We start from the raw sequence: 25,103 nt of genomic DNA on the forward strand, positions 1-25,103 counted from the left end.
CTTTTAGACTTCAGCTTAACTGCAAGAACGAACCTTGAAGGATGCATGTGAAGCCTGCTTAGAGCTCGCATGCGTCAGTGCCCCAAGATGGTGTACCATCCCAGTCCATACCACCCCACCCAAGAGAAGACTTCTCAGTACTTTTCAATCCTTGTCATCAGAACAAGGACTCTATACCGTCCAGCCTTCCTATTATAATCTCAGTGGAAATCACACTGTCTTAGCTAGACAACCAAACATTTCAGAACCACCAGAAACAAAACACTTTAGAGACAAACAGAAAGAAAACACTCTCACCAGTCATGACTAATTGTTTTTGACATTTAATTTCAGTTTAATAGGAATTAGTTGTGGCTCTAACATTTACATTGATGCGGAACATGTGCACATCCTACAGAGAAGCCCCAATGTCATTAACCACACAATTCAGGCAAGCCAGGGGACCAGAGGAGGAAAATGCTTTGTTTAGTTAGCATCTATGCTGTCATATGAGATCAATTTCTTCATGAAACAACAACCTATCACAGGAAAAAATAGTATTTAGTATTTCCCCCTCTACAGCAGAATCGAATAGTTGTTTCCACTGCTTTGGGGATTGTAAAACCCCATTACAGAAACACACAGGACAGAAAGTGATAAACAGAATAATACATTTATAAAATGGGTGCTCTAAAGATATTCTTTACCTTATTTTTCCTGTAAGAAAAGCTTGAAGGACCAATAAGGAAATTCTCTACCAGCATACAGTTATAGTCGGGAGGGGAAGGAGGGCTGACAGAGAGGGTGTACCATATCTGTAGTATTTGACCATTCGTGGGTATTTAACAGAAGGTAGAAAATCAGTAATTTAAAAAACCTAGGGAAAATCTAAATACATATCTATCTATCTAATATCTATCTATATCTATCTATCTATCTATATATATATACACACACACACATAGACAAATATGTGTGTATATACTTACAAAACAACCACTGGGTTTCTTTTCCCTGCGAGACAGCAGCTGCTTTAGAGAGAAGTGGTAAAAGCTTTGCTGGGAAACATCTGTTGTTGATCTGAAATACCTGGATAGAAAGTCAGTACATGGTTTATGAAATTAAACTTTACAAATTTATAAAGAGTGAAAACATGCATAGACATTCTCAACTGCCAAATGGTCAAAACCTGAAATTGTGATTAAATCTGAAGGACTGAGGATCACAGGGGAAAAGCCATGTCTAAATATGATGGTGTTGTCCTCACAGGAGCAACAGGCAAGGAGGTGAGAGCACTGGAGAACAAACAGTAACACTGTTAAAGCCAGAGCTGCATCCAAGTTTAAAAGAAAGTGTGACTACCTAAGTAGGTGGTGGTTTCCATAGCTACTTCACAATCCTATGAAGAGAGTGTTATTGCTGTGTCCATGAATGAAGCACTGGGAATGAGCATGCTCGACAGTGTGACCTCCAGTCAAGTCAGACTCACAGGTGGTCCTAAGAGCATCACTCCCATGGCAGCCCCTACAGTGTCTAAAACCTCTAGGGTGAGCATTTGGACAGAGAAAGAAGACATACATGTTTCTTATTAAGAGTGACAATGTAACAAATACACTCATTATAGCTGTTAGAGTACTCTGCTTTAAATATTACAGAAAACTCCTAAACTGTGAAATTACAGTATGTCAGTCTTTAAAACCACTTGTAAAGGAGAACAGGTCTGTTGAGTATCAGAAGACAAAATCAACAGAAAAATGTAACTAAGAATACAATCTTTGAAAAATTTGTGGCTAAATTATAGGCTAGGTTTTTAAAACAGACTGTTTTTGGTCCATGAAGCCATTAACAAACAAAAGATAAAGGAATCTTATTCATAAATAAGTACTCAAAGCTCAAGGAAAAATTCCATACTCTTCTCTCTTTGCAGATATTTTGTTGGTTAGACAAGCAACATCCAAAATGATGGGTGTGCTAAGTGACCATCACACATCATCTTCTGAAGGACACAGTGACTACTAGGCGACCTCTGAGACACATAGCTAGTACTTGTTATATTAACATATGCCAGAACTTACTGCATAGGATGTCTGGCTTTCTCCCTCAAGGTCAGGGCTCAGGAATGGCTCACAGGTAAAAACTAGCCTGGTGCTTGTTTCTGTAAATAAATTTTTATTTAAAAAAGTCACATTTTTCTCCCTATGTTGCCTGTGGCTTTTACATTGTAAAGGCAAGGGTGACAGTTTTTAAGAGACTGTTTGTTCTCTGAGAGCAGATCCTACATAGAAGGAGCTGCTGGCACATCACCTAGGGTTTAATTCCTAGGTGTCTAGAACAACACAAGGGCCTTTGCTTTCACACACAGGTACCTGACTTCCTTGCATTCTGATGTGTTTGTGACTAATCTTCTATCCTTTATTTTATTCATTTGTGTGTATCCTGAAACTTTAACACCACAGCTGGGGTTTTCAACTGTAATATATTTGGAACATAATCATTATCTCTAGCTGTAATCTTGCTTGATGTCAGGCATTCTCCAAGAATGAGAGATGAATGAGCTGGAAGAGCCACCCGGCAAAGAGAAGCTATAAAAACTGTCCCTCCTGTTTTCTCTTGACTAAGGAAACAGGCTATTGAAAGGAGGAACGAAAATCAAATATACTTCAGAGAAAATACCAGCAAGTCAGGGGAAGGAGCTCAGCTTTCACACAGAAAGGCAGACAGCAGATAGCCAGCCAGACATTGATATGTGTATAAACATGTACACACACATACATGTACATGCACACACACATACATGTACATGTACACACACACACACACACGGAGTCATCCCCATGTCTATTATAAACTGAAAAATACAACATAAAGTATATTTGTTTTATAAATATATTACTATCTATATACATATAGATACATCCATAAAAGACATGTTAAATAATCATTTGTATAATCAATACTACTTTTTGTGTATTTAAAAATTACACATTCTATTAAAATTATCAAAATAATCTTTAAAATACCAAGAATAAAACCAACCAAGTGTTTCTTTCCATGTAAGTGGTTCTGAATCTTATGTTCAAATAGACCCTAGACTTGGTCATACAACTCAAAGAAACAGTTCAACCAGGAAAATGCTATCCATTAAACAACCCCCTATTTTTAATACTTCATAACAAATATGTGTATATATAAAACACCCTCTTTAGGTATATTACATAGTCTCATAAATGTATTTTCATAAAAACACAAAATTCAAGCTTCCACCAGTGTCAAATATTTTATACTGGTGACCATGACTTTCACTGTGTAGGTCAGTGACAAATTCCCATTAGGATAACAAGACTGAAAACATCTGTATTACATGCAAGAACAGAGGAAGTGCTAAGGCCATTTTGGCCAGTTAGGTACTAATCCCTCTGGACTAAGACACGGGGACAAACGAACTGCTAATCACTGCACAAAGCACAGTCAACTGTCTACTATTCAGGGGCAGAGTATTCCAGTCTGAGTCCTTTTTACCAGCTGACCAATTCTGACTTTCTTAGTACTTATTAACACACCATTTCCAGGTTGTTTATTTATTTATTTTAGAAAGTCTGGTAAATAGGAATTAGCAATTGGGAAGAAATATTTTTTGCTAAAATTAAGGTTTATGATCAGCTATGAACTTGATAACAGACTCCTGTTACTTATTACTTGAGAATTTGATGTAGCTAAAGTCTGCCAAATATGTTCAACTCTGCAAGTGACGCTGGTGCTTCATTTAAGACTGTCCTCTTGTCCTAAGGAGACCTTTCCTTAGCACACAGCTAATAGTACTGAGAAATGGAGGTGTGGGTGGGTTAGAGCTACCCACTCCTTGATAGACACTGGCAGGGGTTATATTAAAGATGAAAAAGAGGGCAGCTAGTCAGCTAAAATCATTACAAAGCCAAATTTTAAAAGTTATATCCTTCTTACCTAAAGTCTCACATTATTTTAGTCAAGTTTGCCCATTTCCAAATAATCACAGTGCTAAAATGAAGCAGAAGTGACAGGTTTATCTGAAGCGACTTCCTACTCTAACTCACACTACGCCTGGGTAAAAGGAACCCCACATTTGCAACCCTGTTTTTGGCACTCTTAGCCTCCATAATTCAACCTGTCCTTCAGCTAATGACTGACAGAATCAAGGACAGTCGCCCAAGTCAGCCGCCATTCTCAGACAGACGCCACTCGAAATGGCTGGGGTGGTGCTATCCGCATCAGTCTTGGGAAAGATGTGCGCCACACTCACTGCAACACAAGAGCAGTAACTGTAGAACAGCACTTTCCTGAATTAAGTTTGCTGAACATGGTTCAGATTATTGGATATGCTAATATGCACAATGCCGTTTAGAAGCATTTACTGTGTACCCAAATCCTACTCCATGCAACACACAGTGTCACACAAGTAGTGAAAATGTTATCCTAGTCGAAGATGCTTGGACGTTATTTTCAGGCAGCATTTTATCTTTATTTTAAGTTAAGTTCACACTAGGTAAGTTTTAGGAGAAAGAAAATGCCAATAAATTTATTTAATATATTTTAATATATAAAACTAAGACAGACACCTTTATTTACCTTAATTGTTACTTTTATTTTCTATCCTATTCTAGACTTCAATTTTACTTTAAAATTTTGTATTTAAATAGGGGATAAAATGTTGCCCAAAAGTCTAATTATAGTTACACATTTGTGTTTTTAACTAGATCTACAAATCAAAATAGTTCTTATTGTTAAAAAGATACAATTTGTATCAACAGTAAAAGGTACTTTCTGGTTTTCAGGGTTTTGCTTCTCTTAGGTTACAGGACCATCCAGACCAGAGCGCCCAGGCTGATGACAGGAACAGAGCTGGACTTGTCCTTTACACTAAGTGACTCAGGCTCAAATTCTGTCCAGCGCAACACTGTCTGCTCTGATCGTGAACCCATCTTCCAATCCTCAGAAGCGTCACTACAGCAAGCAAACCCCGTGACTTTGCAACCAGAAATATCCCTTACTAATACCAGAACAGACCTTAGTCTGTATCTAAAACTACACTATTTGTGGCAAGAGTCTGGCCTCAATAATATAATAGGCCCCCAAAAAACTACCTTCAGGAAAATGGAAAATATACAATATATTACAAAAATTCAAAGTTACCATTTACAAGTTCCCCATTGCCATTTCTATAGTGCAGTATCAATAAATGTTGCATCTCCTCAACACATCAGACCACCTCAGGCCAGCCTTGATAAAGAGCAGGAAAGCTAGAGTGTATTAAATATAAAAGTTGCATTGAGAATACTTAGATTCATTAAAAACAGGCAAGTACTGTGAAAGGTTATTCATCCAGTATCGTGCCTCCCACAGACAGACATTAAGAACATACGTGAATGGAAAGCTAGGCCTTCAGTCTCATCTCTACTGCCAAGAAGCACATTTCAACTGGAAAACAAAGCTTTAACCTGTAATAGTTACGGCTTTTGCCTTATTCATAAAAAAGAAAATGGAAACATTTTTCCATTGATTGCATCTGCTTTCTTTTAAATTGACCATTTAAAATTAACTAATTTTCTTAACAGGAAACCTTCAAACAAAAATAAAATAGTAAAAAGTGCCATACTGGAAATCTTTCTAATATATACTATTACCCATTTTAATATAACTGGTAACTTACATTTCGTTTAAAATATAAAGTCAGTGCTATAGTATATCTTTGTTTCTATAAATAATGATTATAGCACAAAGAAGCCCACTTTCCCCAAATAAAAATAACTTAAAAAGCTGTAAAGGATTCTAGTTAAGCTTGGCTTGAGGAAATCGTTGGCCAGATCTAGTCCAGTACCTCCACATTTGGAAGGTACTGCAATTGCTTGCAGTTGACAGACAAACACCAAGTTAATAAGACAGGAAACAAGGATTAAAAAGTGCTGCATATAAACCCCTGATGCACCAAAGAGGAATATCAAAGATCACAGATACACCTATTAAATCAAACTGGAGAAACTTCCAGCCAAGTGTATAGCTTTAAAAAGGAAATGGTTTTTTTTTGTTTTTTTTTGTTTTTTAAAAAGTCTGAATGTAAAGCAATCCCGTGATGTGTCCACCAAGTGGGGTTCCATAGAGATTCCATGATACAGTAGTTCACATAAATGGATACTATATAACCTCCTTGCTGAGAAGGAGATCACATGTGCTATTGTAGCAAACCTCCCTCAGCATCTGAGCTGAACAAAAAACTAGTCCACACCACAAAGATGCATCATCTTTTCAATACCCCAGCTGGGATTTCTCCACGAGGATGGCTGCGGCAAGCTGCTGAGCATCTGTCATGTGGGGATTCCTTTTCATGACGAGCCTCACAAGTTCAGGGGGGAAGATGTTGCACAGATTGATAAAAATCTTCTCTCGGTTGTCCTGGTACCTCGGGGGATCTTGTGGCATGCCACAGTACGGGATTCGCCAGGTGGGCTCCGGCTGCTCAGGCAGGCTCTGGAAGGTGATTGACTCGTAACACGGGGGTGTGGAGTTATCGGGTAAGGAGTAAGTCTGCCGATAGCCGTAGGCATCCATCCCGTAGCTTGGCCTATCCCAGCTTCCTAGGCCTTCCTGGCGTGAGTAAGGCTTTCTTTGTCTTGAAGGAGAACTATCATAGAGTCGAGAATCAGAAATGCTGTCTATTCTCGTGGCCACTAGGGACCTCCCGAGGTGTGGCGCCTTCGAGTGTGTGGAGCTTGGCGGAGAGGGGTAATCACCGGGACAGCTGGACCGGGCACCCACAGCAGGGTGCTGCAGATGCATAGCCAAGTGCGGAAGGGGAGGCTTGGGATGGTACTTTGGTTCTTCGTGACTGTAACTTTGCACTCTGGTTAAGGGGTCATGGAAATTCTGCAGGAAGGGCTGGGAATTAAGGCGGCCGTGAGGGTGCATGTGTTGACACTTCAGATTCTCTTCCAGTTGTGGGTCAGGAGAGCTGACATAGGACCGGTCGTTGTACCCCACATAGGAGTCACTGCTCCCACAGCTCATGCTCCCGTCACTGCTGCAGTCTGAAGCTACAGAATTCACTCGATAGTCAGTGTCTAATGAGAAACGCCTTTCAGGACTTCGGGGGCCTGAGATACTCAGATTTGAATATGCATTCAACATGGAATAATATCCAATGTCAACAGGAGAGTCACATTTTGGATACTGTTCATAAGGCATTGGCGTTCCATGATTTTTGGTTGCCATCATCATTGGAGGGTACTGTCCCTGTGGTCTTTGATCCTGAGGTGGGAAATGAACTCCAGATGGAAGGCCATTGCTTAAAGATGTAGTGCTTTGGGGTTTTGCAGTAGGAGTGGCCGGTATACTAACTAAGGAAGGTACAGACCTGGTTTCCAATTTGTTTTTGGTGGGAAGCTTTTCCTCTATGTCTTGGTAGACGTGAGTCCTTATGCTTGGGTCTGACTGCCTCTTTGGAGCACCTCGTTTAACGTCTGAAGTGCTATCAACCTTAGTGCTACAAGGAACGCTGTTGCTTTTTACCAGTCCTCCTTCATTTGTAGTTTTGGCTGCTGTGTTTCTAGACATGGCACGAAGTTCATCAGCTACTGACCGCTGAGGCTGGCTGCCCCTTTCTGGGTGGTAATATTTGCACTTGTGTCCGTAGGTGCACTTCTTTCCTATGAAGATAAAATCAGTTAGGCTAAGGAGCATGCCATGAGATCCTGCACAGTCAGTGAGGCACGCCTATCTGAACTTGAGAAGGAAAGGCAGAAGAGGGAGATGGGCTAAGTCCTAGTCTGCTCCTCACTTCTTCAGCATTCTCGCTTACTATGGAGAGCAAGGAGGAACTCAGTTGATGTCTCAGATCACATCTGCCTCTCCTCTTCCAGGTCTTTACGACTGTGTGGGAAATTCTGCTATGAAGTCAACTGTATGTTGCAATGTGATAAAGCTCTGCTTATCTATTCGTATCTAGACAGAATCCCCAATATTCATTCCCATAAACACTAACTTCAAATAGAATTACAGCTATTTTCAGACCATATTTTCACTTAGAGAAATTCATGTATTGAACCCAAACAGGTAAAAACAATTTTAAGGCTAACACACATTCTTAAATTTAATACAATCAAAAGAAGCACATAGTATCCATCTGAGACTTTTCAGTGTTTATTGACATTAGTCCAAGTTTAATAGAATATTGCGCTCTAAGGGTGCATGGAAAGTATTCATAAGGACAGTTACCATATGGACAAGGTTGCTTTTTGTGCTCAGGAACGATGGGCTTCTTTCTCAGAAAATTATCCAGACTTGGGCCATGTCTTCCAAGAGGGTCATCAGGGGGCATGAACCTGTCACAGAGACAACAATAAAAAATGACACTCAAAAAGATTAACTTAATCCTAAAGATATAGTTACTCATTCTCTTTTCTTTTGAAATTTTTATCCAATTGTCTTGACTAATATTTATAAGATCAAAAATACATCAAGTTCTTGTTGTAATAGGAGCGGCAGGGCTGCGTCCCCGGCACCCAGCCGCCCTCATGGCTAGCTTATGTCCCAAAATAATTACACGGAAACTGTATTCTTTTAAACACTGCCTGGCCCATTAGTTCCGGCCTCTTATTGGCTAGTTCTTACATATTGATCTAACCCATTTTTAATATTCTGTGTAGTACCACGAGCTGGCTTACCAGGGAGAATCTTAACCTGTGTCTGTCCAAGTTCTCCTATAAAGTGCAGCTTTCTCCTGAACCTGTATCTGTTTTGATTTAAATAAATTTGACACAGCATGTCCTAACAATGCTTTTTTTTTCTTCTTTTTCTTCCAGTTTTGGGATGTTTGCAAGGATTTGAATAATAATTACCAGGGCATTTTAGGAGATCTCTATCAACACCATTCTTGCAAGGGAATGCAGGGCAGGTGGGGGCTGTGGAGCAGCTGGGACGGGAAAGGAGGGGGAGGGGCAGCAGTGAGGACAGAGACTCACTTGATGCCAGATGTACCAGATGTGCCGCACACACTACTACATTTCCAACTTAAAGCTCTATTTGACACATCAATCAATAATTCTAACTTAGGTTCAAATGAACTAAGTCACGAGTGTCTAACATCCAATTACAAAGTCAAGATTCAATTACACAGGACTCTCAAGTCTGTTCTCTTCCCATTATAGCAATGGCTTCTCAGCTGAGATGGGAAAAAGGAGTTGTGAGGAGGCAGAGTACGCCTGTGATCCCGATCTAGATAACAGAACAAGATCCCATCTGAAGGAAATTTTTTTTTTTTTTTAAGTTCAGGTCTGAGCAGGGTGGTGGTAGCACACACCTTTAATCCCAGAACTTGGGAGGCAGAGGCAGGTGGATCTTTGTGAAATTGAGGCCAGCATGATCTACAAAGCATGTTCCAGAACAGCCAAGGCTACACAGAGAAACCCTATCTCAAAAAACAACAAAAGAACAACAACAACAACAACAACACACACACACACACAAAGGTCAGATCTAGGTCACTGATCTGAAATCCTAGTTATTTGGCAGAGGGGAGGAGGTTAAGACAAGAGGACAGCAAGTCCAGGTTTCCTAGGCTACAGAATGAATTCCAGGCCAGCCTAAATAAGTTAGAGACCGTGTCTCAAAAGGACTAAGAAATAAAACCATGGAGGCTGTAACCCAGTGACAGGGCGCTGGCCTAGTACATACATGTGAGGCCCTGGCTTTGGTTCCTACTACTAAAGGAAGGAACTGAATCTAAGGACACAAGCTTCTTGTTGGGTTAACTATCAGAGGGAGGAAAGAATTCATATCATGCACAGAAATAAATTCTAATACTTGTTACACCCTTGTTCTAACTTGAAATAAATCCAAGTGTTTACCTACAAAATGAGAATATGCACAATATAAAAACTTCTTGAGGAACAATCAAAATGGCTAAAGAAAACTCTTAGCAAATAGTGCTAGTATTACAAAAGCCACTGGCAACATTCCAGGAAAAACTAGAGGCTAGGGATGTAGTTCAGTGGTAGAACACACGACTAGCCTGAGTGAGATCACAGGTTCCCTCCTTAGCATTGCTAAATAAAAATATTTTCCATGTTTCTTCCCTCCTCTTTTCTCTTGACAGTCTCACTCTGAATTTGTTATTCTTCTGTCTCAGCCTGTATAGTGGAGCTCACATGTGTGTGCCAAAATATCCACTTTCCACACTTCTCAGTCGTCACAAGTGGAGAGCTGGGCAGTACTGCAGCAGGTGTGCATTGCAACTGGACTGGTTTCTCTACTCTGTGCTTAGTCTAGTTGTCTTGGAATTCTTTAATTCTAAATATAAAAATCAGCTTATCTGATCTTTTTGTTTTCCTCATTAATATATTCTAAGGAATAATGCAAGGCTGGGAGTATAAACATATTTTTAAGCTTTTGCTCACTTTTGCTAAATTGTACAACAGTTTTCATAAATTTCAAATTTGTAATCTTTCCTTTTCTGTGCATGGGTGGTTTGCCTGCATGTCTGTGCAGCATGCAGATGTGCATGCAGTGTTCAGGGCAGGTCAGAAGAAGGTGCTGAATCCCCTGGTACTGGAGTTACAGATGGTTGTGAACTGCCATGTGGGTGCTGAGAATTAAACCTAGGTCCTTCAAGAAAAGCAGCCAGTGTTCTTAACTGTTGAGCCATCTCTCTGGTCCCAGGTTTTATGCATGTTTAATAGCGTAAGTATTCATGTCTTTGTGAATTAATCAGGTAAGAAAATAAACTCCTTTTGGGTTCACACTGACCACAGGTAACCCTCTTCCACATGTGCTGGTACTCGGGCTTGCTTACGTCACTTATCTTTCAACTTGAAGGCTGAGATCACGACCGCAGTCTTCCTCGGTAACACAACTTTAAAATGTAAGTTATCATGCGTTAAGTTGACTTGACAGGCTTTTGGGTGGGGGGGGGTGGTATAGATGTTTTGTCAGCCAGATCCCTCAGACACTCTAAGAAGCTTCTTTGGCCTCAGGTACTGTGCTAGCAACTCAGGGAAGGGCACAAAGCTCACACTTGCCCCCTATAGCACAAGTGTTCCATTTTGGCTCTCCTCAGGAAGAAGAGGAAACTGCCATCAGAAGAAACCAGTCTCAGGGCTGGTCAGTGGGAAAACGGGAAAGGTATTAATGCAACTATGGCTTATGACAGTTGGCTTACTTACTTGTCATTGACAAAGGAATACATTAATAACCGTTCATCTATGAACTTCTTCCATTCTGGTTTCTCATTCGCCAAATCTCTGTAGTTATCATTGGACACAATTATACCATCAGACTCAAAGGCCAGCTTCACGATGAACCGGTCATCATAGCATACCACTCGTCTGCCTTGGACGCGCCGGGAAGGTGTAAATACCAGGATTTTTTCCTTCTCTAGTTTCCGCAGAATTTCCTGGTCTGCAATAACACAGGGTAGAAATTCAGGAGTAAATACATGGTGACTTTCATATAATCAGAGGCTTTTTTTTTTTTTTTTAAAAAAAAGAATATCTAAGTATTTATTTTGTGGATGAGTGTTTTTGCTTGATGTAGGTTGGTGCACCACGTGTGTGTCTGGTGCCCACAGAGGTCAGATGAGGTTATTATATCCCATGAAACTGTTTTTACAGACGGTTGTGAGTGCCATCTGGGTGCTGGGAAACAAACCAAGTTCTCTATAAGAACAAATGCTCTTAACCATTGAGCTTTATTCCAGCTTCCTGGTGAGAGTTTTTTATAGGAACGGGAACGTAGAGATTACAAATCACACAGTAGATGGACACAGCATAATCGATAACTCTCAACAAGACTTTTAGAACTTTCAGTCATAAAAGCTTTGGAGCTGGAGTCAGCAGCACCAGTGTGACGTCACAGCTGAGGCTCTGCCCCACAGGGCACATCAGCAGCACCAGTGTGACGTCACAGCTGAGGCTCTGCCCCACAGGGCACATCAGCAGCACCAGTGTGACGTCACAGCTGAGGTTCTGCACCATAGGGCTCACACTGAGCTGCTATGCTGACTCCCTTCTGAGCAACAGGTACTTTCTCTCATCTGTGAGTGTGTTGTAGTTTTTATTTTTCCTAAATAGAAGAGGTGGTGGCTAAAGAATCTGAAGCTGTAATGAAGGGAACAAAAGAAACACTTGAAATACAGGCCCACAAGAACAAGGCAGTGGGGCAGCGGTGCTGGTACAAATATGGCGCCACATGTTCTGCACCCTGTCCTCTGGAATGTGGTAATAAATGTCACCTAATAATTTTCAAAAATCCACCAAAAATTCTACAGATAGTTACTACCTGTTTTCTTGCGGTATGTGTTATGAGTTCAGTGGTCACTGGAGTTTAGAATGGACTAGAGGTGGAAATGTGGGTGTCAGAATAAGCACTCATGCATAAAACTCAAGTTTTGCTAAACTTCACATGAGGAAATCACAATCTCACTGAACCTGCTTCTTTGTTTCTGAAATGCTGTGGGCAGGCTGGAAAGAGCGAACTAGTTAACATATGAAGAGGGGCCAGGAAGCTCCCCTCCACCCATGGATGATGGAGAGTTACTTTTATTTAATAAAAAAACTGTCTTGGCCCATTTATAGGCCAGCCCTTAGGTGGGTGGAGTAAACAGAACAGAATGCTGGGAGAAAGAAGCCGAGTCAATGAGTTGCCATGATTCTCCCACTCCAGACAGACGCAGATTAAGACCTTTTCTGGTAAGCCAGCTCATGGTGCTACACAGAATATTAGAAATGGGTTAGATCAATATGTAAGAGCTAGCCAATAAGAGGCTGGAGCTAATGGGCCAGGCAGTAATTAAAAAAATACAGTTTCCGTGTAATTATTTCAGGGCATAAGTTAGCCATGCGGGCGGCTGGGTGCTGGGGATGCAGCCCCGCCGCAGATATTACAACAGAGTGGCACCCAACGTGCTAATGAACTCCACGTAAAACCTGAGAGGGCTTAAAAAGGACACACATTGGTTTGGATTTTAAGGTCAATTTTGTTATGTGTATATGTATTTCTGATCTTGATTAAGGTATTGTGATTATGTAGTTCATTTAAAAATGTAATGTATAATTAGGAAATATAGGTTGCTAATGGATAATCATCAATAATAGTCAAACTTATAGTCATGTTAGTTAGATTTTCTAGATATATAGAGATATATTTCAATTAGATAGGCATTCTTCATATCTTTCAAAGACTACAGAACATGGCATTTAAAATATTTTAATAACTTAGGGCTTTTCATGACAATGAGACACGTCTGCTCCTGGCAGTACCAATCTACTTCAAGAGGAAGATGGGCATTGAAGAGGCTCCTTATGGAGTATGATAGCCATTTGGGCAAGAAACTGCTCTTGCCTGGACTGTTGCATAAACTAGACACAGAGAACCCACAAAAAAAGGACTGCTGAACTTGCCTAAAGGTGAGATGATCTTTCGGGGTTCCTGATTCATGAAAGAGTCTACGAGACATTCTACAGGACACAGCAGTAAATGACTGAACTGTCTTTAAAATTTCCTGCTTCATGGAAGAGTCTGCTGGATACTATGGGCCTGAAGGCCAAAGATGGATGCCCCAACGGTACAAAAGAACTTTGGGTGACTGTCCAGGCAGCGAGATGTCTCTGTCATTTCTAGAGTTTAAAGTTTCTTATTTCTTGTTTACTTAGGTAATATTATATCCTTCTGGAGTCTTTGATGGAGTTAAAGAATGGATAGATAATTATAGTTTTCCTTAGTTATGATAAAAGATAAAATAGATTAAATATTGTAACTGTAATTCTTGCTTGATAACCATTTTGTTATATGTAATTTTACTATGTTAAAGTTAACGCCTTTCTTTTTTGTTTAAACAAAAAAAGGGGAAATGATGGAGAGTTACTTTCATTTAATAAAAAAACTGCCTTGGCCCATTTATAGGCCAGCCCTTAGGTGGGTGGAGTAAACAGAACAGAATGCTGGGAGAAAGAAGCCGAGTCAATGAGTCGCCATGATTCTCCCACTCCAGACAGACGCAGATTAAGACCTTTCCTGGTAAGCCAGCTCATGGTGCTACACAGAATATTAGAAATGGGTTAGATCAATATGTAAGAGCTAGCCAATAAGAGGCTGGAGCTAATGGGCCAGGCAGTAATTAAAAAAATACAGTTTCCGTGTAATTATTTCAGGGCATAAGTTAGCCATGCGGGCGGCTGGGTGCCGGGGACGCAGCCCTGCCGCTCATATTACAACACATGGACCATGCTCTTCAACCTAACTTGAATGTATTTCAATCACATGCAATTGTTGATCTCTTTAAAATTCACAGAAAACCAGTGCTAAAGTCCAAATTCAATAACAGAATCCAGCATGCTCCAGTGCTCTGTCTCATTCGTCTCTGTATTCATTAGTGCCCAGCGCATGAAGCACATTAGAAGATACTCAATGAATGTCTATGGAATGCAGGAATAAGGAACCACTAAAGGGTGCAGACTCTGAAGTTTCTACTCATTCCCTCTATCTTGCTCCTGAGTAACTCATGGGCCTCTATTTCCCAAGAAATGTTTGTCCGCTTTGAACCTGAAGAAGCTGGCAGAGGAAACGAACAGCCTAAGCCACCATCGCTTGTTTAACTTGTGCTTATGAAACAGTTTGTAAGGCTGAAAAAAATGTTAGATGACACATAGATAATTCCAGCTTAAAAATGCAACTTTAGTATATAAGATAGTAAGTTAACATAGCCAGTGCATGTTAAGTATTTATTAAGTGAATAGAAGATTAGCAAAACTGCTAGGCTGAACCCATGACTCTGAAAATTTTAATGTATGCCTTATTTATTTATTTAAACCTGGTGAAAGCGTACTGAACTATTCCATTCACCACAGAGTATGTGCTTGGTGGCTTTAGTCAAGAAAAGTATTACTTAGGGAAAGAAAACACTTGAAAGACTCTGATTATCATTTCACCACTTTACAAAGTAACTGGCACTCTGACGTCTTCTGCGGCCTGGCATGCTGGAACTTTTCCCTGGACTCTGCCATGACCCAAACCGGTAGATTCTTATTTCCTTTCTTGATCTCATATCTTCCTTCCTCAAGAAGCACAAAAGACATCTGCACAATTCAACATCGCTGTTCCTTTATTTTATTTTTTCAGATAGGGTCTTGCTAAGTAGCCCAGACTAACCTGAGATCCTCCTGTCTCAGTCTCCCAATTCTGGGATGGCAGATGTGTGTCCTGATGCCCAGCTGTTGTCTTTTCATTTGAGTTTAATTTATCATACCCTGCCACTGCTTATCTAAGTATTTTAAGGTACTTATGAAAAAATTAAGAAAGTAAAATACAAAGAAATAGGGAGAAATAAACATCCCATAAAAACACAACTTAGATTATTTAACATTTTGGCATATTTCCTTTAAATCATTTTCTGTAATTTTTCTGTTTATATATATATGCATACTTACGTGTATATATAAACCATACATGTAAAAACAATAAAAACCACAAGTTTATATACATCCATATACAATAAAGAGCATGAGTCTTATGTAATACTATATTCTGTAAAAAACTGTCTAGGGGCTGGGGAGATGGCTAAGTGGGTAAAGTGTTTGGTGCACAGTGAAGACCTGAGTTCAAAGTTTCAGCAGTTCAGATTCCTGTAACCCATATAAAAGATGACATGGTGGCATGCATCTACAATTCCAGTGCCAGGAAAACACGGACAGACGGAACAGAGTAGTTCAATGGCTTGCCATTCGAGCTTCCAGACAAGATAGAAAGCACAAACAATAGAGGAGGACACCCAATGCTGACCTCTGGTCACAGGATGGACAGACAGTGATGAGAATACCTACACACCTACACACACCTACAGACACACACACACAAATTCTGCCTAAATATTGTGCCATTGAGGAATATTCTAATTTACTGAACTATTCTAATGAATATACAATTGGTTTTCATTTTCCTTCTATTGAAAGTAATACTACATTGACTTTTTGGATCTAAACCTTTACCTACATCCCTTCTTATTTTTATGGGATTCATTCCTTAAAGGGGAACTTGAAAAATCTAAGAGCATAGCAATCACTCTCCCTTATTCACTGGGAAAGACTGCAAGACACCCCACCCCCAGAACAGGTGAAAACACAGACAGTACAGAATCATATATATATATATCCTTTACATACACATCTTTGATAACTCAATTTTTAAATTAGGCATAGCAAAATTAAATTATAATAAACATGTCTTAGATTTTCTACTGTTGATAAACACTATGAACAAAAGCAGCCTGGGGAGGAAGGGTTATTTAATCTTAGTTTACAGCCCATAATTCAAAGAAGTCATAGAGGCATGCCACTTACTGGTTTGCTCCTGTTCCCTGTAGCTTGATCAGTTTGTTTGCTTATAACGCCCCAGCCCAGGTGGTACTACCCACAGTGAGCTGACCCTCCCACATCAATCATCAATCAAAGAAGTGCTCCACGGGCTTGCTACAGGTTGATCTAGTTGGAGCATTTCCTGAACTGAGGTCCCCTCTTCCCAAAAGAAGCTAGCTGGTGTCAATTTGACATAAAATGAGCCAGGACAGAAATGGAACGATTGAAACAATATACTGTTAAAAATGATGCTGGACATGACCTTTCTCAGAATATTTTATGGCACTACATGACCCAGCAACCTCAGCACATACTTTTTCCTTCTTTATAAATTTGAAAAGTCCTACCTTTTCCCTTAAAGGTTTTACTTTACAGCTTTTCTGTGGCGACACCCAAACTGTTAGTAACCTTTATCTTTAGGCTACTACTAAATGAAATAAGAGCTACTTATGCATAAGCATTGCAATAGATGATCTGCTTGTCCTAGAGGGCTGCCAGGCAATGGTTGGGGCATAGAGTAGCACCTAGAGGTTGGAGATGCTGCACAAAGGGAGGATTCCTTTCCTAGATGGGACAGTGTAGGATAACACAGTATTTCATCACATGACTCAAAACACTGTGCAATTTTAAATTTATGACCTGTTAATTTCTAGAAGCATCCATTTAATATTTTTACCTCACAGTTGACCTTATCTGACCCAAACTTCAAAAACTTTGAATGAAGTTGATACAGTAGTATCAACATTTTAAGATAAACATATTTGAGGGTGGTGGTGGTGATCTGTACTTCCTGGGTGTAAGAGCGGCTTCCTCAAAGCACTGAATATTAGCTGTTAATGTGAATTTGATGGATGGAAAGTAGTAATTGTCTAGATTTGTATATTTTTGACTACTGAGGTTGAACTTTTTCCTTATTTGGTTCTTGTGAATTGTTCATTCCAACCACTTTATTCTTTACATGTTAGAAACAGCTTTGTGTTTGTTAATTTGTGTGAATTCTTAATAGCAAGGGTTTATTTATTTATTTATTTATTTATTTATTTATTTATTTTTTGGATTTTTTGAGACAGGGTTTCTCTGTAGCTTTGGAGCCTGTCCTGGAACTAGCTCTTGTAGACCAGGCTGGCCTCGAACTCACAGAGATCCGCCTGCCTCTGCCTCCCAAGTGCTGGGATTAAAGGCGTGCACCACCACCGCCCGGCTTGTAAGGGTATTTTAAATGTGATCAATAGACACTTAGCTTTAAGAAAGCCACCAAGAGGCTGAAATTGAAATTTGCTTTAATTACATTATTTTTTTCCCTCACATCACTTCTAAAATTTCTAAATTTAGAAAGGTTGTTCCCCTTCCCACCTCAAAGACTACAATCTCTGATGATTTAATTTTGACAACTTATTCTTCAATGATGTAACATTTATTATTACAGGGCATAAGGTAAGAATACAAGAAAATTATTTTTTTTTCTAGAGTTATTTCACCATTTTTGTTCTTTTTGCTGGATCGCATGGGCATTCCACTCTGTAGTTTGACATAGCTACATGGGGCCTAAATAGAGGGAGAACATGACCCTCCAAGGTATGGTTGAGGGGAAGGTTTTTACTGTAGACTTGAGGGGGGGTACAGCCAGAGGCATCTGGAGGAGTCTAGAGCAGGGGGAAAGGCAGTAGGCCAAATAAGGCCATGGGGGAGGAGGGCAGCAAGAGAAGAAGAAAAACAGAGAGCAGAGAGAGAGAGAGGCAAAAGAGAGGGGGCCAAGAGAATTCATGGCAGAAATTGAATGAGATGCTGGAGGAAGGGAAGCCCAAGAGCTGCAGAAGTTTAGGGGAGAGGGTGGGGTGAGAAGATCCCCAGGGCCTGAGTGATCCTGGAGACCAGCAAGCACTTTGGTAAGCTAATAGACACCATAGACAGCCATCTGTCCTCAGTTCCTTTTGGACCTGACAGAACCCATGGCTCAAGCCCCCACCAATGCTTGCCAACTCGCCTCAACCTATTTAACATTGCCTTCATGATATCAGATAAAAGAAAACCTTGAGATAATCTTTCTCACTGGAGGCATGGTCTCGGTCTCCTTTATTCCTTCCACCCTTCCCTTCCTCTGGAAAGTTCTCTAGTTCTGCTCTCATGGGTTTTGGGTGAGAGAGAAGAAGGACTGGGTACTCCCTGGAAGTCAGTATGACTGAATCAAATGTTCAACAAGAATGAACGGTTAAGGAAGGCATGTTTGCCTCAAACCCATACATTTAAAAATGGACAAAATAATGCAAAAGTAAATGTATTTCTGGGTTCTGGTAATTTCCTCCTTTTTTTGGCTGAATCACATACACCAGGGTCTTGCCAGGCCTTTTATGCCCTGTAGCCACTAGAACTTGACAGCTACCTAGGCTAATTTCATAGAGACGACAAACATGGTTTCTGAAGAGCTTCAGTGTGCTTTTCCAAGTACTATGGAGTGAACGCCACAGCTAGAACAGATCTACTAAGAATTTCTCAGAGAGTGAGAACTTTATAAAATTCGATGTCAATGTTTCCACATCAATGAAAAACATCCGACTTATACATAGCTGTGGTATTTGAATGAGAATGGTCCCCATAAGGTCTCCAGTGGGTGAAACTGTTTGGGAAGGACTAGAAGGCATGGCTTTGCTGGAGGAGGTGTGTCACTGGGGGTGGGCTTTGAAGTTTCCAAAGACTCCTGCCAATCCCACTGTGCTCTCTGCATACTGCGCTCAGTCTGAGATGGGACCTTGGAGTTGCTCCTGCTGCCAGCTTCGCTCCATCATCATGTCTATCACAGCAACAGAAGTCATGAATGCATGCAGTATTTAGTTAATATAATTATATAACAGAAAGGTCACTGATGCATACAGTTTTTAGTTAATATAATTACATCATTTCAAACTGGCAAATAAAAAAGGTTTCATTCAAGACAATGGCAGTAGTCACATAGCTAGAGTAAGCAGAAACAGACAGAGAAGCCCCAGAGTTTCAGGCACCTGCATGGGGATGTCATGGGCACAAACAGCCACTTGCAAATGAGCTTACCTGTGATGAGAGCATCAGGTCGGGATTGCTCTTTTCTCCAAGCAGGAACAAAAACCGTAATATCTTTGTGGCCTCTTTCCAAAAACCAATCCACTGCCAATTTTATTCCTCGGCAGGAGAATACTTCTTTGTTTCCATGGCTGAAAAATTATTATTATTTAATAAATTATACTTAAAGCACAACAAAACCTAAATACAAGTTTATGAACAGAAACAGTCAAGTAATTGCAACAACAGTAATAAAGTTGAAATTTAATGTAAAGTAATACAACTTGGAAAAATTAAAGCAGTTGACATCAATTAACTTGGTTAAAAAATCAAAATATGTGTGAAAAAGAAAACAGACAATGTCGGCAACAGAGAAACGTGAGATAGTGTTAGACTACAAGGGCCGACTAACCAAAAAGATGCAAGTTACTTTTGTTGATGGAAGCGTAAAAAAAGTATTCAACAAGAAGAATTTCAGTAAAAAATAGAGAAACTTGACATACAGACACACATAAACATACACTGATACACAGACACACACAGATATACACACAGACACACACACACACACACACACTCAAATAAATAAAAACCAGTGGAAAACATTACCATTTTCTAAAGTATTTGTCTTTCCAAAGAATTTTAATTATATATTTCGTCTAATGGCTAAGTAATGCATAAAGCTGAGGTAGGTAAATTAATACACAAAATGTTGTAAAAATAAAAAACAACATGCACAAAGGTGAGGGTGTACAATAATACCAATGCTTTTAAAATGAGAGAACATTCACAAATACTTTATGTCCTACACCCTAAATTCTGCCCAACACCACTGTGGGAGACAAGATCAATGGTAGCTACAGGGCATTCAGAACTGGACCAGCGGTGCCAGTGCGGCTACTCTGTTAGCATTTACCTGCACCAGCTCACTTACACCTTTTGTTCTGGTAATTAAATATGACACATTCTAACATAAAAAACGTTTCCTGCTTCAGAGATACACTCTGCTGCCTTGTTTTCCAGTATGAACATTGCAGGCTTCATTTCTCATGTATTTTTTCTTCTTAGAACAAAGGAAGGCATAAGAAAATAATATAGGTAAATGCTTTGCTAGCTTTTAACATGTTATCAGATATTCTATACTGTCCTAGTTGGAAGTACCAGAACCGTCTAACATAATTTATTATAAAATAGAAATAAAGTCTACTTGCTTTGAAGATGGTGAAGGCTGAAAGTGCACTGTAGGCTGCTTACAGTCCTATCTAAATGGTCCAGGACAAGGCTAGAGGTGAGGTCAGATGCACTGAAAGGTTCAGAGGATGGGAGAAGGCAGAGTCTGAGTCATACTTCCTAACTGTGACAGGCTGCCCACAATGTGATGTTAGGTTACATGGGAAATACTGAGTGAAATCTCATCTTTTTTCCGAGAAAAAAAATTTTAAAAATTCTAAGTTATCTCTGGAAAGAATATACACAGCAAGGATTCCTAGGTACACCCCACTTGCTAAAGCTTAACTACACTGTTACTTTGATTTAACAACTTGAGATCCAAAACAAACTGAGAGCCAACAGTGTATTTACTTCCTTGAGGTCTCAAGACAGGACTGCATAAGTGTTTTCTTCCCAGGGCTTCATTTGGTGAGAGAGAATTGTCACACTCACTCTAGAAAGTAAGATTATTAATAAATAACTTTCATAAAATGTGTATGAACAGTAGAATATTAAAATTCTAGAGGTGCCAGAGCAGGAGACCGTAGGCCACAAACATGGTCGGGCTAATCAAGGCTGACTGACTTTCTTCTGCTCCGTCCACAAGCTTCTGAGGGAGAAAACAGGCAAGAGGGCGAAGGCTGGCCACAGGAAGGGCGAGCACGCACAGGGTCTACCTTTCTGAGCAGGGCACCCACATCCGTGCCAGTCTGGTTCTTTGAGAAGAAGTGATCCTCGTGCTGGAGTGACTACAGTGAAGCTTCTGCTATTTGCATTTGAACATATCCTTTACTTCTACGGGGCATACTATGTACCAAAGAAAATTGGTATCACTTTATTAATTCTAGGGGAAAATATACTTGTATACAAAAACATTATTAGGGATTTGCAAAGCTATCACAGAGAGGAGCATACATAGGAAGCTAGAGTAATGCTGGATTCTGTCTCTGGATTAGTACGGCAGAAGAACACAGGATTACTAGAAGAAACGAACAAATGCACACTCACACTAATTGGCACGGAAGAAAGGAGCATCATTTGAATGCTGATCTAATGGACACACACAATCCTGCAAAGAGAACAACGTTTCAAGAACCCATGGGAGCTACATGAACAGTCACTTTAGAAAAGAGGGAACCCAAATGACCAATAAACATGGAAGATGCTCAATAGTAAAAATGCAAATTAAAGCCAAAATGAGACACTGTTTCACACCCATCAGATGGGTAAAAATAAAATCTGCAAACACCAGATGTTTGCCAAGAATGTGTGCAAATAGGAACTCATACATTACAGGTTGGAGTGTAAACTGATGTAACTTTTTGGGAGAGCAATTTGGCAATATTATAAACTTGAGGGCGTACTTTCTCTAAAACATAGTAATTCTACATCTAAGTACAGTAAAACCCTACAGCAATGCAAAGCTGAAGTTAGCCACTGGCTTTTACCCCCTAACCAGTCTCAGATTCCAAGTAGAGATAAGCCAGTGTTCCGACCTTCGCAAGGGGATACAAAAAATAAAAGGCAAGTGGGGTTGTGCAGGTTAAGTCCCCAAGTATTCACGATTTTCTGAGCCAACCCTCAACTGGTCAGGCCAAAAAATGAATGTCGGCAGTGGAGTGCTCAGATACAAATATGACACCTATACTCTCCTTCATCCTAAGAATTGGGGACCATTGTGGACGAAGAAGAGAAAAGAACAAAGTAGCCAGAGGGCTGGGGAGGACCAGAACAAAACAGGGTCTTCTGAACATGATAGGATTCATGGACTCAAGGCAGCTGTGTCTGCCTTCACAAGATCAAGCCAGTCAACATTCTAGCCATGGAGGAGAGATGGGTGCATTGAGTCCCCATCCTACATTGATAAGAGAAAGGGTCAGGTTTCTTTAAGGGCGTGGCCCTCGGTAGGTCTCCATGCTCCAGTGGATGACTCCACACTCATGAGTGTTTGAGAAGCACAAATTGGACTCACTGGGTTCTTAGAAACAAAAAGGACAAGAAATTGGGAGGGGGTAAGGAGGCAGGGGTGGGTGACTATAATAAACCACGTACAAGCAGAGGAAGCCCTGGTGAATGTGTGCTGCTGACATGGGCACAGCATGTCAAGGACCACAGAGCCTCAGAGCCATGGAGAATGGGGGAGCCTTCCTCAGGGTGGTGGCTGTGCTGGTATCCAAGTGTGAATACTGATAGTGTATGCAGAAACGTCTACAAAATTCCCTTGCCCACATCTTTACAGCTCAAAGATTGCTCCGCTCCAGAGGCGGTGCCTACTGAGGCTAGCTACACCTGTCTCCTTGATGCAGCTGCACTCCATAAACCTGTCCCCTTGTTTGTGTGTAATACTCACATCTCCTGTTCAGCTGTATACGATAGCCCTGCCCCTCTGTTCAACTCTGTAACAAGCATGCTGAACTTCCGGGTGCTATGGTTTCTCCATCAGAATGGAGTCCACCTGAACCTGGCTTTTCTGTGTCTTTCCTTCACTCTCTTGCTGCCCCTAGGCAGGTCTATCCCTGAACCAGTGCTAGATGTGGCAAAACACATTGTAGGAAATCCTTGAATAATTAATAAAAATACAATATTAAAAATATTAAAATATTTTTTAAAATGACCTTAGAGAGATGTCCCTATCAGCCAACAAGTCTCAGAATTATCCCTAGGAATAGATGAATCGGAACAGAAAACCACCAAGTGGCCCCAAACGGCTTGGACTTGGACAGTGAGGAGAGAGTTGGGTCATTCAGGCATGTAGCAAGGTCTGCCCACTCATAATTCATAGCTACAAGGAGCAGCTGGGGGAGGCTGCTGGAGAAGAAATGGACTCTGATGGAGCATCACAGAAAGCAGGATCTAACGTGTGCTGAAACAACAGCTACACATCAGCCGGTGACTATGCAAATCGCTCTTCTACAAAGAGCAGAAATTTTACTGTAGCTTTGCAAGCATTTACAAATTCTATATATGCATTCAGAGTGTCTTCTTATTCAATAAAAAAAAGCTGATCCTGTATTTATAATTTAATATGTCCTTTAGGTATCATTTTTTTATTTCAATACTATAGCAATAAGTATAGTTGACATCTCTCATGCAAACCTCATGTTAGGTTGAGTATGTTGGAGGATTTGCAGTCATCTTGGAGTAAGAGAACATGAATAAATATTTACTAAGAGCCTCCCTTCCCGAACTATTTTGGTTTAGTGGGATTGGAATTCCAGAGAAAATTCCAAGCCTCTACTGTAAGTACTAAGTTTCTGTGGAGCAAAATGGGTAAGAGCTTGAAGGTCCTATTGGACTCAGCACTTGTTGGTTGGTATGAAACACCCAGGTCTCATTCTTATAAATTTTATTTGTTTGTGTTTGGAGTTGGTATATTTATGAATCCTACTTTGCAGTGACTAGAGCTCATTTGAGGCAAACAAATTAATGTATTTACAGAGACTCTTAGATAAGTTCCATTGAAAATAAAAAAGAATTATTTCAATCTTTGAAAATCATTGTGTTTCTCAGGGAATGAAAAGGATGAACCAGATGGCCATGGAGATTGAGTGAAGAAACCGAGAGAGGGCATTCAGGGTCTTGGCCTTCTCTACCGTTGCTTCTCTTGACTCTACTCCCTAATGCCTCTGTCTGCCTCATTATGAGCCTAGAGTAGTGGGCGGGGGGGATGGACAGATGCTTGCATGGCTATAGAGTGTATGGATACCTAGCCCTTCAAAGGGAAGAATTGTAACCTTATCGGATTATTCTAATACAGATTCATTTCCTAAAACTCTCCTAACATGAACATTCAAAACACAGCTAAGAAAGAAGAAATGAAGAGGAAGGAATGTGGAGTTTGACACTGGGGATGGGAGTCTGCTCCAGGACTAAAGATGCAGGTCAGCATGTGCTTTTCCTGGCAACTTAGACAAGGACCCAGGAGGCAGAACACCAAACAAGCCTACCTGGAGCTCCAGTGACTCAAATGTCTTTTTTGTTATTGAGACAGAGACTCTCTATTATATAGCTCTGGCTATCCTGGATCTCGCTATATAGACCAGGCTGTTCTTGAACTCAGAGATCAGTTTGCCTTTACTTCCTGAGTACTGGGATTAGAGGTCTGCCATCATGTCAGGTTTTCAAATGTCTTTATGAAGATCCAGGACTATCAGGAACATCAGGGACTTTAAGAGTTCACAGGCCTCATTTCTAAGTTGACATGAGTCATCTTAAAAGCTAGTTTCCAGGGCTGGAGAGATGACTCAGTAGTTAAGGGCACTAGCTGCTCTTCCAGACAACCTGGGTTCAATTCTACGCACCCACATGGCAGCTCACAACTGTCTGTAATTCCAGTTCCAGGACTCTGACACTTTCACACTAGTGAATATGAAATAAGGTTAAATAAATTATTGCAGTAAAAACAAACCAGGGCACTTTGTGGCATGTTTTCCGCTAAAAGCCCTATGCGTGAAGATGCTACATGCAGCGACTTTGCCAGACCAGTGAAACAGGCAAGGAGAGGGAAAGGAT

At 40.4% G+C, this 25,103-nt stretch overlaps 1 protein-coding gene across 3 annotated transcripts in view; it reads right to left on the minus strand.

Annotated features, from left to right (window-relative positions):
• Window positions 1–320: 320 nt before the first annotated feature.
• Window positions 321–25,103, minus strand: part of Zc3h12c (zinc finger CCCH-type containing 12C) — a 64,934-nt gene continuing 40,151 nt past the window's right edge. For all 3 annotated transcript variants that reach the window (XM_057767153.1, XM_057767152.1, XM_057767150.1), the window contains exons 3-6: window positions 19,395–19,534; window positions 11,166–11,400; window positions 8,221–8,327; window positions 321–7,652 (exon numbers count right to left, since the gene is read on the minus strand). In XM_057767153.1, coding sequence (XP_057623136.1) covers window positions 6,256–7,652; window positions 8,221–8,327; window positions 11,166–11,400; window positions 19,395–19,534 — 1,879 coding nt within the window. In that variant the 3' untranslated portion in view covers window positions 321–6,255. The remainder of the gene's footprint in view (window positions 7,653–8,220; window positions 8,328–11,165; window positions 11,401–19,394; window positions 19,535–25,103) is intronic.

Source organism: Chionomys nivalis, chromosome 4 (genome assembly GCF_950005125.1).
Source record: "Chionomys nivalis chromosome 4, mChiNiv1.1, whole genome shotgun sequence".
NCBI lineage: Eukaryota > Metazoa > Chordata > Mammalia > Rodentia > Cricetidae > Chionomys > Chionomys nivalis.